Genomic DNA, 21,053 nt, shown 5'->3' with positions numbered 1-21,053 from the left:
CCAAGCAGTTTTTATTCATTAATATTCATAAATACACACAGCAGCTTCATTAGAGATTTCACTTTTCCTCTTCAGTTTGAATGTGGAGTATTAGGAGAGCCTTTTGCATGTCAAGGTACAGGAAGCAGAGATCACCCCTACACTGCTACCTACATTTACCTGCTAGAAGTAAAAATTAGTTAAGTGGAAATGATTATCATATATATTTTCTCTCTTCCTTTTTGAATGTACACAATGTAACAAGAGTGACAGATCTGAAATTAACAATCACCAAACAAACCCAAGATAGTTGTTGTCCACTTTCATTGGCAAATACAGCACAGAGGACATTGTCTGCGAATTGGGATGTCATCAAAGAGGAGGTGGTGGAGGCTCATTTCCTTTATTACTCTCTTTCAAATTTAGGTTTTCTAAAGTAACATCTAAAGGCATAATATCTACACAGCCCATAGCACCAAAATCTGCCATCTCCCCCCGTTCATCCTCGTCTGAGGACGAGCTCTCTTCATGCACTAAAGTGGACAGAAGGAGCTCTTGGACAAACAGGCTGCGGTCTGCACGTTCACTTTCCATGGATTGGCGCTCTGTTTCATACATTTTAGGATCATTCAACCTTGTTAAAAGAAACTGGGAATTCTGGATAGTTTGTTGACTGCTTTCTGTGTTAGCTGTGTTGGTTGTTGCTGTGGATTGTGTGATTGTAGTGGTGACACTGCTTGTGTTAGTATGCCGGGTTGCGTTGCGTGTGGTCTCCAGTTGTTGCCTTGCTGCCTGGGCATGCTGCCGTTCTAATTGCAGCTGCATCTGCAGTTGTTGTAACTGAGAAGCAGAAGGGCCAGAAGAATTAAGCTGTCCTCCTGCAGAACGTCTCACTCCTGATAACTGAGATAAAAGCTCAGCTATAGGATCCATGACTTCCCTGTTGCTTGGAGAATATGAACTCTGAGAAGAAGAAAGTCCACCAGTAGAACTGCTAGTAAAGCGCATGTTTGATCTACCATCACGAGGACCTCCTAGTCCTCGGCCAGTCACCCCTATGTTTTTTGCAGCACTATTTATAATAGGTAAGATTTCAAACCAACCCAAATGACCAAAAATAGACGACTGGATCAAGAAGATGTAGTATATATATATACAATGGAGTACTATTCAGCAATCAAAAAAGATAAACAAATGTCATTCCTAGCAACATGGATGGAGCTAGAAGGGATTATGCTCAGTGAAACAAGTCAGAGGGATGGTTTCACTATAGGAGGCATATAGGGGAACCAAAAAAGGGATCAGGGGAAAAATTAAAAATGGAAAATACAACGCAAAAAAAAAAAAAATTAGAGAGGCAACTATAAATCAGAGACATCCTGCAGGGAAGGACAAGGGAGAGGGATCAAAGTGAGGGCAGGAAGAGCACAAGGGACAGTGGAGATAGTGCATGGGTGAATTGGTGGTGGAAATTCTATGGGAACTACACCTAAAGAAAAAAAGCAAACATTGTAAAAAAACAAAATGAGCAATGATGTAAAATACATATAAACAGATATTTTTCTTAAAAAGAAAACAATAATATTCAAACTTTCAATGAATTAAGTATCTAAGAATAAAATTTAATATATAATAATAAATTTGATAAATAAAAACCATTAATAAATAATAAAATAAGACATAAAATAAACAAAGAAATAGAAATATGTCACATTGGAAGAATTAACATTTTTAATATGGTCACTTTATAGTATACAGATTCAATGCAATCACTATCAGTTTCATGAAATTCTTCAAGAAATAGAGCAAACATTACTGAAATTTATATATATATATATATATATGTGTGTGTGTGTGTGTGTGTATGTGTGTGTATAACCATAAATGACTCCAAAAAACCAAAACAAATCTCACAATGGACAAAAGTGGTGTTATCATACTGGCAGACTTAAAACTATTCTAGTAAACTATAATAATAAAAAAGGCATGATATTGGAATAAGATTAGACATGCATAACAGTGGAATAGAATACAGAATCTATAAATTAGCAAACTCTTATATGGATAGTTAATATGACCAAGGAGTAAGTGTATGTAATGGAAGATGTAAAACTTCTTGGACAAATGTTGTTGGGACACCTGGGTAGGTAGCCATATGTAAAATATATACATTAAAATCTCAAATTATGCACAAAAAATCTCAACATTTATTAAATACTTGAATGTAAGATTGAAACCCTAAAATACAAAGAAGAAAAAAGGTAAAACTCTCCATGGCATTGACTTCACTGATGTCTTTGGGAACTCAACTCCAACAGCAAAGGAAAACAAGAGCAAAAATAAATAAATAGAACCCAGATATAAAGAGGCTTGCATATTAATTATTCTGAAGTTCAGTCAGTTTTCTTTTGATAGGTTCTTATTCTTTATTATTATACATTTTACTGCTTTATTTAAAATATTGTATCATACTTACAGTATTATATAAATCCCAAGGGTGCCTCTTTACCTGTACATAATTTCATTTCAGTTTCATTTCATTATAATAGTGCTATTTCTGCTATTGATAACCTTTGCCCAAGGATTCCTTTATTCTTATTTCTTATTATTTTATTTTAATCCTTTATTTTATTATTTTATTTTAATCCTTATACTATTCTCTATTTGTATTCTTATTCAAGGTGCTGACAATAAGGAACAGTGGAATTTGAAATTCAAAGAAATTGGAATTGTTAATGAAACTGACTGTACAAAAATAAGGAAATTCAAATAACTGGAGATACAATAGGATAAATACTAGACAGTACTGGCATAAGTTTTGAGAATTGTCTGCAAATGTATAGAGTAATATGTGGCTGACATATATGAATTTTTACTGCAGTTTAACCTATCACAATGACTATATGTGTCCACATTTGGAGTTTTGCCAACTCAATGTGATAGGACAATCACACCAGGAATTTTCATTTATTAATATATAATTACTTGAAATTATTCATAGTAATATCTAGATAGGAAAGGCTAGAAAGTGAAGTCAACAGGGATCAGAGGTTCAGGCAAAATTGAGAGACTCTGACAAGTAGAGGAAAAGGGTGGTTAACTCAGGATTTATACACTTGGTATAGTCTTAATATTCAACTGTGTATGTCACTAATACTATCCTGAGTGTATCAATCAGAGTTAGATTCAATTATAAGTGACACAACCCAATGTGCCAATGGCCTAAAGATATAAAGTTTATTTCTCACTTAAAAGAATTCTGGAATTGAGCAATGGAGTCATTTCCATGAAGTTGTCAAAAACCAAGTTCAATTCTAATTTCTCTGTCAGACATGTAACATTACATGGTCATAGATATTCTTTGAGTTCCAAACATCATGAAATATTCCAGTCAGCAGAAAAAGTATAGAAGGAAATACGGATACAATCTCCTTTTAAGGATACATCCCAGGAGTCATACACAATAATCCGGTTATAATTCATTGACCATCATTCAGTCACAAACAGCAAATGAAACTAGGAAGTCTAATATTTATACCATACTGTAACTGATCAATATATAAGGGAAGGTCTATAACTAAGGAATAAAAACCACTTTATATAGCAGTAAGTCTCCAGTCTGCTCCATAACTTCATCTTGAGAATCATTGAATAAAAAGGAAAAAGACATCAATAGGTTTTTAGGGGAAAATTGTGTCCATTATCAGGGCCCAAAGTAATCATTTTTCATGAAAGTAAAGGCATATTAATTGCAGTATCACTCTGTTCTTTTTCTTCCTCCAGACATATAGTTAAAGGTTTGGAGTCAAAGGACCAAAGCCTAAAAAATGGTCTTAGAGCCTCATTGTATTGGAATTTGTTCTGAGGAAAGGAGAAAATATGGGATTCATCTGTCATGTTATAGAAAGATATCTGCCCAGCTTCATGATCCAAGAATATCCTCACCTTACAGGGTTTACATCTTACACTAAGACAAGTTTCTGGGGAAGTGATGGCCCAATACATCTCTTCATAGAATCTTATAACCCAGAAGCCATTCTGTGGGGACAATGTGACCCTCCCTTGCCTTGTTACATTATCCCTACAAACCCCGAGGTCCCATGATTTCATGTCTCCAACCTCGATGTCCCAGTAAAATTTCCTTGAGCTGATTTCTGGTTTACCAAGCACACAAGGAAGGCAATCAAATCTTTGTGTAGAGGTAGATAGATCTTGACACCTTTCTTGATAAGTTACTTGTCTCCAATTTTCAGACAGGTAGAGGGAAGGATGGGCAGTTTCTGCATCCAGTATCACATTTACTGCAAAAACAAGTGAAATGTCATGTTTCTGAGAAGGGTTTCAATACAACTGGGCGAGAGGGTCCCATTTTGAAGATTCCATTGGTTCTGGGAAAATCCATCTCACCTCCACTCACCATTCTCTGAGACTACCTCAGTAGAACGTATTCCCTACTGTATCATCATGCACTCACCAAATTCAAACTCTTCTTTTCTCCAATCTGCAAGGAACAAATGAACATGAGAACACACCATCTAATTTATATATAAAGCTGCCTGTATTTCCAGAATATTGTGCATATAAATTCCTGAGGTTTAACGCAAGAATAATATCAACCTAGGAAATATTCTTTCATATACTCGAAACTTTCTACAATCCTTTATGTATTTTTTAAAGACTTGCCTCATCCCCATGCTGTCATCATCCAACAGCCCAACAGCCCACAGGATATATATATATATATATATATATATAGATATAGATATAGATATCTCACAGGATATTTTATATATATGTATATATATATCTCACAGGATATTTTATATATATATAATATATTTTGTTTGAGTATAAATAGGAAAGACTGTGAATCTGATCAAATATATACTTATTTTTTGTTTCAATTTTCTCTTACTTTAAAAGATAACTGCCCTACGTACAATAAAAAACAATGTCAAATGCAATTAACAATAACAACTGCTAAAATCTACTGTTTCAAATATATTATTATCTCTCAAATATTGTGCTATCTATGATCTTATGGAATGCAACTTCAGAGTTTCTTTGATTATCAGTATATTTTTGGAGTAAATAGTAGGTGTTCATTTAAAATATTGGATTGGGGGCCTCCCTGGTGGTGCCAGGGGTTAAGATGCAGCACTATGAAGTTGTCCACAGCCATTGTGGCACAAGGTCAATCCCTGGCCAGGGAGATAACCCATATGGCACAGCAGACCTTTCCTGTCTTGTCCGCTGTTCCTCTTAGCAGTTTGTTTCATTCAGTCCACCTGTTCTGTTCTACAATCTGTCTCTGGTGAGAACTCTCAACCCCCACACCTCTGGCTGTACCCCAGTTCTTGTATGCATTAATAAATAAATCTAAAAAAATAAAAAAAATATATTGGATTGTAGGATTTTCTTCATTGAAGGCAATGTTACTCACCAGGATATAATGGTGCATCCCTCCATACTGCAAAGAAACAAAATATGAAAAAGTCTTTACTTTTTCCTTTCCTGTTTTCTCCTTCCCTTTTCTCCTTGTTTTTGTTCCATTTTCCCCCAAATCCCTTAGATTGCCTCTTCCTAACCTGTATTACTTCAAATACCAATTCTTTTCAAACATGATAATAAAATTGATCAGATATATACAGGTAGAAATATGGCAGAAATAGAAGGTCAAAAGAATGGAAACAGAACAGGAAGGAGAGACCTTAAAATGTAAAATAGGAAGGGAGGAAGGAAGGAAACGAGGAAGGAAAGGAGAAGGGAGAAAGAAGGGAAGAAAGGAGATAAAGAAGGAAAGGAAGTAAGGAGGAAGCAGAGGAAGAGCGACATGCTGATCACTTCCAGTTTGCATTTCAGAGAAAATTCACTGAAATTACTAAAATTTACAAAGTTAATGCTAAAAGATTTTTTTTTCTTTTGCCAAACACAGACATTTTTGTTGCATTTCTGCATCCTATTTACTGCTATAGGGACAAGTCCTAAGAGAGATGCAGCAAGGAGATTTCTGAGATACAAACATTACTCACCTGACTTGTATTGAGCCTTCCTTTTGTCTAAGAGAAACACACAAGCACACATATGAGGCAGGTTATATTATTGCAATAAATAAGATGCAATTGAAGATATGCTGCATATTGGCCATTTCAAAAGTGATAACAGAAAAATCTAAAGTTTATACCATCTAAAAACTTTGCCAATTTGATTAATACAATCTGATATATATAGATAGATAGATAAGAATTTAAATAATTATTTTAATGGGGTGCTAAAATGTGGGAATATCTTTGGAAATAGCCTTAGATTTTAGATATATGATATCAGTGAGGTTTACCAGAGTAAAAATTCCTTATATAAAATATTTTGAAGGAAGGTAAATTTGTCAAATGAATAGTTAAGTGGAATTAAAATAATAATAATAATAATAATAATAATAACAACTACAATAACAACCATGACTGGAAAACAAAATCAACCAGCAAAATCATACACATATTTAAGTATATCTTGGATCATTGAGAATATATACAATAAAACAAGTGAACTACTAGTTTTCAATATTATACTTCTTATCAGTAATATACAGAATGTATAAGTGCATAAAACTCAGCAAATGGAGAAACATATCAGTCAGCAGTTTTGGATCTGAAACTTTACAGTAAGATCTGGGATACTATCCTATATAAAATAATCTCTCAGGCAATGTTGGATAACTCAAGCCAATGAAGCACTTTATTAGATAGAAACAACATTCTTCTTAGCCTAATGCCCTACACCTTACCGACTTATAAAGAAATTGTAGTAATCATCTGGAAGACAGTGGAAGCCTAGTATATAGTGAAGGAAAGTGAAAAAGCAAAATAATTCTAGGAACTAGTAAAGATTAAAGAAAAAAATTACCCAATTCTTTATGAAGTTTACCTGAAAAGCAAAGTGAAAATAAAAGTCATATAAATATCAAGTAAACACAAACCACAAAATTAGTTAAAGACTTCCAGGACACAGAAAAATTGTGATGACTATAATCACTATATGTGTGTATGTGTGTATATATATATATATATATATATATACAGAAAGAGAGAGAGAGAGAGAGAGAGAGAGAGACATATGCATATATATGCATGTATGTGTATATATGTATATAATCAGGCAATGTTGGATAACTCAAGCCAATGAAGCACTTTATTAGATAGAAACAACATTCTTCTTAGCCTAATGCCCTACACCTTACCAACTTATAAAGAAATTGTAGTAATCATCTGGAAGACAGTGGAAGCCTAGGTATATAGTGAAGGAAAGTGAAAAAGCAAAATAATTCTAGGAACTCGTAAAGATTAAAGAAAAAAATTACCCAATTCTTCATGAAGTTTACCTGAAAAGCAAAGTGAAAATAAAAGTCATATAAATATCAAGTAAACACAAACCACAAAATTAGTTAAAGACTTCCAGAACACAGAAAAATTGTGATGACTATAATCACTATATGTGTGTATGTGTATATATATATATACACAGAGAGAGAGAGAGAGAGAGAGAGAGAGAGAGAGAGAGACACATATGCATATATATGCATGTATGTGTATATATGTATATAATCAGGATATGGATATATATGTATGCATACGTATATATATGTACATGTATATACATACATATATATGAAAAAATGACAAACAATTACAGTTTCATATAAGAAAAGAAAAATGAATGATATATTTTTAAACTAACTGAATAAAGAATGGTGAAGGTGTGACAGAAAGAACTACAATTTTATCCCATATATGTTTCTCTATTGGATATTTTTTTTCTATTGGATGTTTTTAAGAATATAAATAATTTAAGAGTTAGAACACAATATATATATTTAAAATACAATAAACACTTTAAAATGAATATTCCCTTATGATGTAGTAAAAATTATTTTTAGGTATTCAAATCTTTCTGATTATGACAGATTTAAAAATGTCTTTAAATGAAAATGGTTTTGTATGGTAAGGTAAATACATACTAAGTTCTGAGAAATATTTTTTTATAAGATGTTACAACCATTGAGAAAGCAAAAGACATTTAGTATGTGTAGTCTTTTTACAAATTTGATGTATTTTAATCCTTTGCATTTAACACAAATTCAATAACATTTGATTCAGTAATCAATTGCAGGACATTCAAACTTAGCTTTAAAAATCTGTCCTCATCACTTCCTGGCCTTTTGGCCAAGATCAAGTGTAAAAATCTGTCCTCTCTGATTTTTATTCCTGTTAATTTATTTTTCAAATATTTATTTATAGGGCCTCCTTGGTGGCGCAGGCGGTTGAGTACCGCAGTGTGAAGCTGTCTGCAGCCTCTGCAGCACGGGTTCAATCCCAGCCAGCCCGCGAGAATCCCACATGGCGCAGCAGACCTCTCCTGACTCTCCTGCTGCTCCCCTCAGCAGTGTATTTCCTCAGTCTGCCTGTTGTGTTCCCAGCTCTGTCTCTGGTGTATCCTCTCACCTTCCTGTGCATCTGGCCTGTACCCCGGTTCTTGTATAACTAAATAAATCTTTTTTTTTAATCAGTATTTTTCTAAAAAAAAAGATTTATTTAGTTATACAAGAACCAGGGTATAGGCCAAAGGTGTGGGGGGTGAGAGGCTTCACTAGAGACAGAGTGGGGAGTGGAAGAGGCAGATTGACTGAAATATACTGCTGAAGGGAGCAGCAGGTAGTCAGGAGAGGTCTGCTGCACCATGTGGGTAGCTCCCTGGCTGGGGATTGAACTCATGCTACAGTGGCTGTGAGTAGATTCATAGGTTGCATCTTAACCCCTTGCACCACCCTGAAGGCCCCTCTCTTATTTTTATCATTTCCCTTAGAAGGCTAAATAAGGAATTGAGTGACATGATTTAATCAAGTCCTTTCTATTCTCACTAACTTACATATAATTAGAAAATTTCTCAGCACATGAATGCTGAGAAATATAAACAAAAAAAAATAAGAATAAAGGTGATGTTGATTACTGGCCTATGTATTGGAGAAAAATTTAATTTGAAAAATGAGTTAATGGAGAAAAACAAATGCTTTGGTCATATAAACAAATTGTTAGATGCCTGCTCTTTAAACTCTCATTTTATCTATTTCCTATAATGTGACTTGGCTTTATTGATATTCCTTACAAAATGTTCATTCAAATTTCAAGATATTCATTCATTTTTAATAAAATTAACACTTTGTAAAAAGGTAATATTTGTGAGTTCTTACAACTTCCAGAATTCAAATTTTTATGTGCTACATAACTTTTACATGTCCTTCATTCTTGGAGAAAAGTTATTTGGGGGTTATACCCACTGGGGAGTCCTTTTCTCATATCACTTTATTTTTTTATTTAAATTTTTTTTTAAGATTTATTTATTTATTTATACAAGCACTGAGTACAGTGAGAAGAGCGGGAGAGTGAGAGAATTCACTAGAGCCAGAGCGGGGAGCAGAACAGGCAGATTGATGAAATACACTGCTGAGGGGAGCAGCAGGCATGGCAGGAGAGGCCTGTGCGCCATGTGGGTCCCTCGCCGCCTGGCCAGGGATGGAACCGGCACTGCAGAGACTGCGGGCAGCTTTGCAGCCCAGCGCTCAAATGCTGAGCCACCGGGGAGGCCCTCATATTGCTTTAGTCACCTCACTAAAACATCTATTACAAAGCATCTCATGTCTCAAGTAGTAATCTTCCTAAACTTGATACCTTTACTATAATTTTACCTGCAAATAATGAAAACAATGTTATTTCACATTGATTCTTCTGAGGAAATCTTATCATTTTGAAACTAAATAACAGGAAGTTTCATATGGCAGTGAAAAGACTTGTTAAAAATCAGTATTTCTTGGAGAAAACTTACATGTCAGAAATTTAAAAAATATCTAAAATTGACATATAACTTATTAGAAAACTTCTAGTGACAGAAAGGGACTGTTTCCTTGATTCCAATGCCAAGTGAGCACAAGGTTAGGAAGGCAGGAGAACAACAACAACAAAAAGTTGAAATCATAAGCTTCCAAAGACTCCTTCATTCAAAAGGATATCAATTAGCACATGAGGGAGGTAGGATAGGACTTCTTCTGCATGTTTTGTTGAATTATATGAAAAACAGAGAAAAATCAGAACTTTAAAAAAATCTTTAAAATAAACTTTAAAAATATCTAAAATTGACACATAACTTAGTATTAAAATTTTTGCTACAGAAAGGTTCTATTTCCCTATTGAAATACCAATTGAGCACAAAATGGAGAACGGAGGGGAAAACAATTTTGAGTCTCTTTCACTGTTCACTCACGTTGCAAACTGACCCATGATTTTTAAAATGGGAAGCTAAGTTTCCAAAAACTCCTTCATACAAAGGGATAATAAATAGGACATGAGAGTAGGTAGGACAGGACTTACTGCAAGTACAGTAGCAATCATTTCTCTTTTGCAACTTATTCAGAGTAAAATGTGAAAATACATGCATATATAAGACACGTTCTTTAAAATGATGAAGAAACATTCAGCAAAGGCACCCATCTGTCCAAAAGTACAACTGTAGCAATAGCCATGTGAAACAAGCTATGTACATTATAAATGCATATTCCTAAATTAAGGTCTCAGGAATGGAAATTAATATAAATGGATGTATATATATCCATACATACATAGATAGAGGGATAGAGGATATTCAATTTCAATTATAATATTTGTAATATTATTGTGAATATCACAAGGAAACAATGTTTGTGTCCCTCACTTAAAATTATCTGTAGAGAATTTTTGCAATTTCCTTAAGACATATAATCCTTATAAAATATTTAGCAGTAGTTGTTGTTAGCTGAATTGTCACCTTTGTCTATAAAGATGAAAACAATGAAGGGCAATTAGTGGGGGTAGCTAATTCTTTTAAAGCAAGTAAATTACTTTATTTAATGCAAGAAAACTTGCAAGTAAAGCAAGGAAAATTTATGGGGGCCTCCCTGGAGGCTCATGGGACACTGGTGTAGATGTTTGAGACAGTGTAAGAGTTATATCCATGTTGACACTTTATCAGTGAATGTTGTCAGATATTTCAGAATAAAAAAGAATGAAATAGAAATTTAAGCCAATTCAGATTTTTTTTCTTCCCTTAATCAACTGGGAAATTATCATTTGAATAGTAATGTGTGCACAAACTGGGAAAACTTGACTGAGTTCCTAAATTTAGATATAGAAATCATGTGCCTATCAGCTTAGTCTCATCTCACCAATTTTTAATTGTCCTGTGACTAGTCTCTGCAAGACAGAAGAAGGAAATATTCACAGGAAGGTAGGTATGAAAGCACACAAAGAAGAAATGGTAGAAATTATTGAAAGCTAAAGACATAAAGCATTAAATAACTCACCTCAAAAATTTTGAATAGAAATGATAGAGATCCAGAAGAAGATAGGCTATAAGAGACACCAAGAAACAAGTTGTTTTACAAAAGTAATTAGTAGGTAAATCAGAAACTTACTTTTTTCATCTTGAAATTCTGAAAAAAAATAAAGGGAACATCAATGTGAATTTCAAGGGATGTAACAACAGAGAAAATTCAAATTAATGAAAAATGAATACTTAAAAGTAATCCTATCCATTTCCACATTGTCTTACACACACACACGCATAAATACACACATATACATACTTCTACTGAGATGAATGGTATCATTAATTTCTGTCATTGGATTAATAAATATGGATTAATAAATGATTAATATACATATATAATGAAGATACGTCAAAATAAAAATAAACACATACATCAACACAGAAAAGAGAGGCATTCAAAAAATGTTCAAAGAAACAAAAAACGAAGTGGTCACCTGTCCAAAACTATATCTTTAGCAGTAGTAGTATAAAACCTGCTATGCTTGGGGCCTTCCCGGTGGCACAGTGGATTGAGGGCAGCACTGTGAAGTTGAGGGCAGCCTCTGCAGTGTGGGTTTGATTCCTGGTCACCCCAGGAGATACGCACATGGCTCAGCAGACCTCTCCTGTCTCTCCCGCTGCACCCCTCAGCAGTGTTTTTCAGTCAGTCTGACTTTCTGTTCCCCTCTGTCTCTGATGAATCCTCCCACTCTCCCGTGCCTCTGTTCTGTACCCCAGTTCTGGTATAAATAAATAAATATTTTAAAAAAATCCTGCTATGCATAGTAGACAAATTATGTTTCTAATTTCACTCTCAAAAATAAAATATAATTGACATTTATATTATAAAAGTAGAGTTTAAAATTTAGAATTATAATGTTAGCATTTTTCTTTTGAATCATCTGTAACCATTGCTTCCTGTGTAAACTCATAAAAATTCAGAATTGTAAGATTTATTATTTTAACTATTCTTTGAGTTTACTTAATACTTCTGCAGGCATTTAAAAGAAATTGCATTTTATCATGTGTTATCTGTGTCAAAAAGCAGAATACAACAGAAATGTTTTGCTGAAATATTTTAAAGACAGAGAAAATTATGTCAAATATAAGATAGTTGAGAACTTACATTTTTTAAAGATTTATTTATTTATTTATTTATTTATACAAGCACTGGGTACAGTCAGAAGCGTGGGAGGGTGAGAGAATTCACCAGAGCCAGAGCGGAGAGCAGAACAGGCAGACTGATGAAGTACACTGCTGAGGGGAGCAGCGGGCGGCAGGAGAGGTCTGCGCACCATGTGGGACCCTCGCCCAGTGGCCGGGGATCGAACCGGCGCTGCAGAGGCTGCAGGCAGCTTCGCAACCCAGCGCTCAACCACTGTGCCACCGGGGAGGCCCGAGAACTTACATGTTTAAAGAAAGAAGAGTGATATCCAAGTTCACACTTGACCAATGAATGATTACCAGATGTTACACAGACTTTGAAAGGACAATGGACAGGGAACTTATCCTTGGCTAGTTTGGAGTCTTCTGTCAACTTAAAATTTGGAGAAGTATCCATTGCAGAGTAATAGACCCTTAAGCTATCAGATTATCTAAATTTAGATGTTTTCAATGAAATGTATGTTTGTGTGTCTGTGTGTGTACACAAAAAGAAACACAGAGAATAGACAACATGTGACTATGAGCTTAAAACCCCTCAGTTACCCACTTTTTAAATGAAGCTTCAGCAGCTATTTAATGCAGAAAGCTGTCATGTTTATGGGGGAGGAATGCTATAAAATGAAGAAAATAGTAATGGGAAAGTTGGTACAATGGGAAAAGGAAAGATAGAACAGAGGCCTCCCTGTGTGCCTACAAGTTGAGTCTCACTGCTATCACCACTATGACCTGAGTTGGATCCCCACACCCCATGCCCCCACATCCTCACCATGCCCAGGGAATTAACCCACATATTGTAGAGCGACCTCTCTTGTCTCAAACCCATCTCAGTAAATCTGCCTATCTGCTCCCCATTCTTTCTCTGGTGAATACTTTCACCCCCCTGACCTCTGACCTACACCCCAGATTTTCAATGCAAAAAATAATAAAATAATTTAAAAAATATCTTTAAAAAAAAGAAAAAGATCTTAAGATGGGAAAAGTCCAACACAAAAATGAAATTTTTAGAGTTCCAGCTAAGAGCATGTCAAACAAATGCATATAGATAAAAACAGCATGAGAGAATACAAACACCAAGAAAATGATAATTTTATATGAGATTGATAGAACAAAGATATCAGAAATTTGCATTTTCGATTTCTAAGAGTGTCTATAGATATAAAGGAAATATCAATGTGAATTTCATGGAGCCGAACCATAAAGAAAATTAAAATTTTCTGAAAAATTAACATTTATATTAATCCTATCCATTTTTACATGCAATCTGTCTCTTCTCCTCACACACACATATTTGGCTCAGAGCTCACTATTGGTAAAGCAATATTAGAAGTAGGAAATTTAACTAATTTAGCAAACTGAAAAAAAATTAGAACTATTAGACCAGTAATTCATATTATTCCATTTGTCAATTTTTGCATTGTCATTGATTTCAATCATGGGGTTAACATAGATTATTATCTCTGGAGTAAAGCAAGGAATCTCATTCTGCCTTTAATTGTATTAGGCAGTTCCCTTTAATCTGGTAGCTATACAGCATAAAGTTTACATAAATTCTGCAAAAGAGAATACTGAACATGCTCCCAGAAATATTGCAAGTTCACATTTCTGGAGGCCTATATTCACGATGCTTTTGTCTACCAATTAAGTCAAAACTTTGGGCCTCCCTATGGAGCAAGAGGTTAAGCACAGCACTCTGAAGCTAGCCACAGCCTCTGCAGCACTAGTTGCAGTTCAATCTATGCTTCAGACAGGGAGCTACCCTCATGGTGCAGCAGACCACTCCCGACTTGCCCGCTGCTCCCCTCAGCAGTATACTTTGGTCAATCTGCCTGTTCTATTCCCTGCTCTGTCTCTGATGAATCCTCTCACCTCCTGCACCTCTGGCCTGTACCCCAGTTCTTGTGTGCATAAATAAATAAATCTTTATAAAATAATTAAAAGCATCATGTATTTGAGTGCCTATTTTATCACAAGTCTAAATAAGGTTTCAGTAAATCACATGAAAGGAGAAAAATAATTAAGCGGCACTGAACTAAATTCTTAATCGTTATCTATATCTTTCTTGACAGAACTGGGGAATGTGAGTGTGTGCATGTGTGTGTGTGTGTATGTGTGTGGATGGTTGAATGCATAGGTAGGTAGTTAGGAAAGTAAGATAGATAGATAGATAGATAGATAGATAGATAGATAGATAGATAGATAGATAGATAGATAGAAGAAACCATGAGACAATCAGCTTAAAATCCTTCATAATGAAACTTGGGCAACTGTGCAATAGAGCAGGTAATACAATTTTTAGTAAACAATGATATGAAATGAAGAAAATAATTGGACAGTAGGGAACATAGGCAAACACACAGACAGAACTTAATGGAAAAAAAATTCAATATAAAAAATCAGACTTTTTAAAGAGATCAAAATTAAAGAATATCAGAAATCTTAACTTGTTTTCATTCTGGGAAAAAGGAGAAATCAATGTAAATTTCATGGTCAAGAACCCCAAGAAAAATTAAAATTAACAAGAAAATTCATATTTAAAATTAGCACTATGCAATTTGAAATGAATACTCCCACACACACAGACATTAGCTCAGAGCTCTTTATTATACAGAAACATTCTACAATAAAGTAAAAAAGGGGAAATGGAGACCATTTAATGAATTGCAAAGTTTTGGGAATAATTGATTCTGATGATTATATTTTTTAAAAAATATCCGTGATCATTTTGACTATGTTAAGTCCCTATTATGTAGTCTATTAGCATTAGTATCATCATTGATTACTTCTAAAGAAATTATTCAATCCTCTTTATTGTGGCTGCTATACAACATAAGGTTTCGATAGACATTGGGAAAGGGAATACTGAAATACTGCTTGTATAGGTAACATAGGTCAGGTTTCTGGGAGTCTAGTCACACCATTTCTGTGAAGCAATTAATTCACAACCCTATTGTATGTATGCTATTTATTTATTTATATTTATTTTTAACTGAGATAATGTTGGTATACCCATTCAGATATGATAACCATAGTGCAGCCACCATCAGTCACCCCTATTCCACCACAGTAGACCACTGCACTTCCTTCCCTCTTTGTCCTTTCCACTCCCCACACCCTCTTCTCTTAGTATTTCATTTCTATAGCCAACTATCCAGGGTTAATTTTTCAGCTTGTCTTTATCTATGAATTTAGTTACTTTATAGTCCACATATTCATGACACCATCCTGTATTTATCTTTGGCCTGACTTATTTTATTCAGGATTATCCTCTCTAGTGCCATCCATGTTGCTGGGAAAGGTGTGAGTTTATTTATTGCTGAGTATTATTCTTCTGTGTATATACACCATGTCTTCTTGACCCACTTATGTGCCCTACGGAACTTAGGATGTGAACATAATTTATTTATTGTAAATAGAGCTGCAACAAATATGGGAATGCAAATTTGCTTTCAAATTAGTGTTTTTCATTTTTTTGGCTAGATGCATAGGAGTGGAATTACTGGATTGAATAACAGATCCATGTTTAATGTTTTCAGATACCTTCATATTGCTTTCCATAAAAGCTGGACCAGTTTGCATTCCCACCAGCTGTATAGGACGGTCTCCTTTCCTCCACATCCTCTCTAACACTGGTTGTATCTGGTTATTTGATATGGGCCATTCTCAAAGGTGTGAGATGGTATCTCATTCTGGTTTTGATTTGGATTTCTCTAAGTGATTGTGAACATTTTTTTCATGTACCTGAAGCTGTTTTGTCTTTGGAAAGGTGTCTGTTTAGTTCTTTTGCTCACTTTTAATTGGATTATTTGTTCTGTTTTTGTGGAGTTTTGTGAGTTCTTTGTGTATCTTTTATATCAGTACTTTGTCAGATGTATGGTATGCAAATATTTTCTCCCATTCATTAGGGTGCCTTTACATTTTAGTTATGGTTTCATAAGCTTTTTAGGTTGTACAGAAGCTTTTTAGGTTGTTGTAGTCCCAGCTGTTTATGTTCTCATTTGTTTTCCTTGCTTTTAGAGGTGAATCTCTAAAGACATCACTAATACTTAACTAAATATTTTGCCTATGCTGTTTTCTATCTATTTTATAATTTTAGGTTTTACATCCAAGTCTTTGATCTATTTAAGTTGATTTTGGTGGATGGTGTGAGATTGTGGTCTAGTTTCATTCTTTTGCATTCAGCTGTTCAGTTTTAGTGGGCCAATTTTTGAAAAGGCTATCATTGTTCTAGTGGATGTTTTCAATTTTCATCTTAGAGTAACCATATCATGGGTTTATTTATGTATTTATGGGCTTTCAATTCTATTCCACTGGTCTGTGTGTCTGTTTTTCACTCAGTACCAAGTTGTTTGAATTATTGTAACTTTTAAATATAGCTTGATGTCTGGAAGTATGATACTTCAATTTTCTTCCTTCTTTGTCAAAATTTTTTTTTTTGGTTACTTGTGGTTTTCTGTTAGTCCAAATGAATATCAGCAGTATTTGTTCCAGTTCTTTGAAACATGCCATTGATATTTTATTGGGATTGCATTGAATCTGTATATTGTTGTGGGTAGAATGGATATTTTGACAATGTTGATTCTTTCAATTTATGATCAGGAGTACTTTTTCATTTCATTTTGTCTTCTTCTATTTCTTTCAAAAATGTCTGTCCTCCCTGGTGGTGCAGCAGGTTGAGCGCTGCTCTGTGGAGCTGTCCACAGCCTCTGCAGTGCGGGTTCGATCACTGCCAGCTGGCGAGAATCCCACATGGTATGGCAGACCTCTCCTGTCTCACCTGCTGCTCTCCTCAGCAGTGTATTTCTGTCATCTGCCTGTTCTGCTACCTGCTGCTCTGTCTCTGGTGAATCCTCTCACCCTCCCGTGCCTCTGGCCTGTACCACAGCTCTTGTATAAAAATAAATAAATATTTTATAAAAAAACAAACAAACAATGCCTTATAGTTTTTTTTTTTTTTGCTTTGTTTTTATATAGATCTTTTGCCTACTTTGTTAGGCTTACTCCTAGTCATTTTTTTTTCATGTGTGTAATTGTGAATTGGATAACTTTCTTAATTTCTTCCTCTTTTATTTCATTGTTTGTATTCAGGAAGACATTTGATAATATGTATATTACTTTTACACCCTGCCACTTGACTAAACTTATCATTTCAACTAGTTTTTGCATGGAATATTGATAAAACTATTTATATTATGTCATCTGCAAATAATGATAGCTTTATTTTTATCCCAATTTGGATTCCTGTTATATCTTTCTCTAGTCTAATTGCTATATTTAAAACTTCCAATACTATGTTAAATAGCAATGCTAAGAGTGGACATCGTTGTTTCGTAAAATGATATTAGTAAGAAAGCTTTCAGTTTTTTCACTGTTGAGAATGATATTAACTATGGGTTTTTTTTTAAATGGTTTTTATTATGTTAAACTATGTTCTGTTTATCCCAATTTTTTGAGGGTTTTCAACATAAATTGATATAGGAACTTATCTGATGCTCTCTCAGTCTTAATATAACCATGTGATTTTTATCTTCTTTTGTTGATGTGGTGAATTGCATTGATTGATTTTAGAATGCTGAACCATACTTGTGTTCCTGGTTTGACTCCCAATTGATCAGGTTGTATTGTCCTTTTAATGCATTGTTGGATTTGGCTAGCCAGAACTTTATTCAGTTTGTGTGTGTGTGTTTATTAGGAAGATTGGTCTGTAATTTTGTTTTTGTGTGCTGTCTTTGTTTTTTGTATTGGCTTAATGTTGGTTTCATAAAAATTAGTAGTATTCCTTCTTTCTAGATTTTTTGAAAGCTTTTTTTGTAATAAAGACATTAACTTATCTTCGAAGGTTTGGTAGAATTCCTTTGTAAAATGTTCTGGTCCTGAGCTCTTATTGGTGGGGGGAGAGTTTTAAATACTGTTTCAATTTCCTTGCTTATGAATTTTTTGTTCAGGTTTTCTATTCCTTCCCTATTCAGTATTGAATGATTGTATAATGCTCACAATTTTTCCATCTCTCTAGGTTATTGAATTTGTTACCATATACCTGTTCAGAATAGCTTCTAACAATCCTCTGAATTTCTGCAGTAACTGTTATGATTTCTCTGCTTTTGTTTTTGATTCTATTTATTTAAGATTTCTCCACCATTTTCTTTGTGAGCCTTGATAGAGATTTGTCTCTATATATAGTTTTTCAAAGAATTGGCTTTTGGTTTCATTGATTTTTTGGATTGTCTTTTTAATTTCTATTTAATTTACTTCTGCTTTTATTTTTATTATGTCTATTCTTCTACTGGCTTTTGGATTTGCTTGTTTTTGTTTTTTCTGGTTCCTCAAGTTGAGAGAGAAAATAAACTGTTCCAGCCACTATGGAAAGCTGGGTGGAGTTTCTTCAGAACACTAAAAATGGATCTGCCATATGATCCAGTGATTCCATTCTAGAAATCTACACAAAAGGCACTATAATGACAAATGCAAAGGAAATTTGTAGTCCTGTGTTTGTTGCAGGAATACCAACAATAGCCAGGATATGGAAACAACCCAAATTCCCCAAAATAAATGAATGGATTAAAAAGTTGTGGTATATTTATACAATGGAATTTTACATAGCAATCAAAACAGACAAACTGATGCTATTTGTGTGAACATTGATGTTGCTAGAAGGGATTATGCTAGCAAAATAAGTCAGAAGGAAAAATAAATAAATACATAGTCTCACTTTTATGTGGAATATAGAGAAACCAAGCAAAAGGTCAAGAAAATCTCAAAATTAGCAGACTGACCATAGATCTGAGACATACAGCAAAGGAGGGGGAGGGAGGAGGGTCAAAACAGGTGAAAGAATAACACAAGGGAATATGTTAATTGTTCATGGGTGACATGTGGGAGAACTATGGGGACAACATAAGAAAAATTACTAAAAACATTTTTTAAGAAAATTAATGCAATAGATAATCTCTACAAACCTTCTATTGGATTTTCAGAGGTTCATTCATATTCTAGACTTCTATTTTTAAAAGCCAATAAAGTTGCATATAGAGATTCCTGTAACTTATCATAATTTTTTTTAAGATTTATTCATTTTTATACAAGAGCTGGAGTAAGGCCAGAGGCACAGGAGGGTGAGAGGATTCACCAGAGATAGAGCGGGGAACAGAACAAGCAGACTGATTAAATACACTGTTGAGGGGAGCAGCGGGCAAGACAGGAGAGGTCTGCTGCACCATGTGGGATTCTCTCTGGCCAGCCAGGCTTGAACCTGCACTGCAGAGGCTGCAGACATCTTCACAGTGCTGCACTCAACCCACTGTGCCACCAGGGAGGCCCAGAAATAATTTTTTTATATAATATGTATAACTGTACATATCCTACTTGTTTGAAAGAAATATTTTTGTGTGTACTAATCATTCTGCTTGTATCGTTTTATATCATTTTCTCAGTGTTTAGAACTTCACTCTACTATTAATCACAATTCTATCTCCAAAGTGTCAGCTATACTTCAAATATATATATATATATTTTTGTTTTTTTTTTTTCTCCAAGAAAAAACTGTTTTTTCTCCAAGAAAAACTTATATAAAAAGTAACTTCTACAAAGAGGAAATACAAATAGCCAACAGGCATACGAAAAAATGTTCAGCATCACTTGAAATCAGGGAAATGCAAATCAAAACTGCAATTAGATACCAACTCACACCAGTGAGAATGGCACATATATTAAAAAAAAAAAACTAGCAACAGCAGATGTTGGTGAGGATGTGGAGAAAAAGGAACTCTCCTGTGCTGCTGGTGGAAGTGCAAACTAGTCCAACCACTATGGAAAGCTGTGTGGAGATTCCTCAACCTACTAAAGGTAGAGATTCCATATGATCCAGCAATTCCACTCCTCAGTATTTATCCAAAGGACACAGAAACATCAATTCCAAAGAGCACCTGCACCCCTATGTTTATAACAGCACTATTTACAATAGCTAAGATTTAGAAACAACCCAAATGCCCAAAAATAGATGACTGGATCAAGAAGATGTGGTACATATACACCATGGAATATTACTTAGCAATCAAAAAAAAAGATAAACACATGCAATTTGCAGCAACGTGGATGGAGCTAGAAGGGATCATGCTCAGCGTAATAAGCCAGAAAGAAAAAGAAAAATACTGGATGGTCTCACTCATAGCAGGAATCTAGAAAAACTAAATAAGGGAACAGGAAAAATAATAACTATAAGAAAGAAAAAAATCAAAATCAACAAACAACTATGAACCAGAGACACACTATGGGGGGAGAGGGGAAAGGCGGGATTGGGGTCAAAGTAAGGGAGTTGCAATTGTATGGGATATATAAAAATAAAGTTAAAAAAAGAAAAACATGCTGAATGTTTTCACCTATATGTGTAAAAAAATATATAGTTAATGCCTATATCCATTCCAAGAAATAAAATCTAACAAATTTTAAACAAAATAATATAAAAATAAAAAATGACATGTGACCCATTAATTAGGTTCACAATCAAATAGCAGCATATATATCTG

General features: G+C 34.3%; 1 protein-coding gene across 1 annotated transcript in view; it reads right to left on the bottom strand.

The window, feature by feature from the left end:
- Positions 1–351: 351 nt before the first annotated feature.
- Positions 352–21,053, bottom strand: part of LOC311188175 (E3 ubiquitin-protein ligase KCMF1-like) — a gene marked incomplete at both ends in the record, with an annotated part of 73,068 nt that continues 52,366 nt past the window's right edge. The window contains one exon of the mRNA XM_084259339.1: positions 352–1,051. Within this exon, the coding sequence (XP_084115465.1) occupies positions 352–1,051 (700 nt within the window). The remainder of the gene's footprint in view (positions 1,052–21,053) is intronic.

This window comes from Talpa europaea (genome assembly GCF_964194135.1).
Source record: "Talpa europaea genome assembly, chromosome: 2".
Classification (NCBI taxonomy): domain Eukaryota; kingdom Metazoa; phylum Chordata; class Mammalia; order Eulipotyphla; family Talpidae; genus Talpa; species Talpa europaea.
The sequence above is the reverse complement of the archived record's forward strand: the minus strand, read 5'-3'. Positions and strand labels throughout refer to the sequence as shown.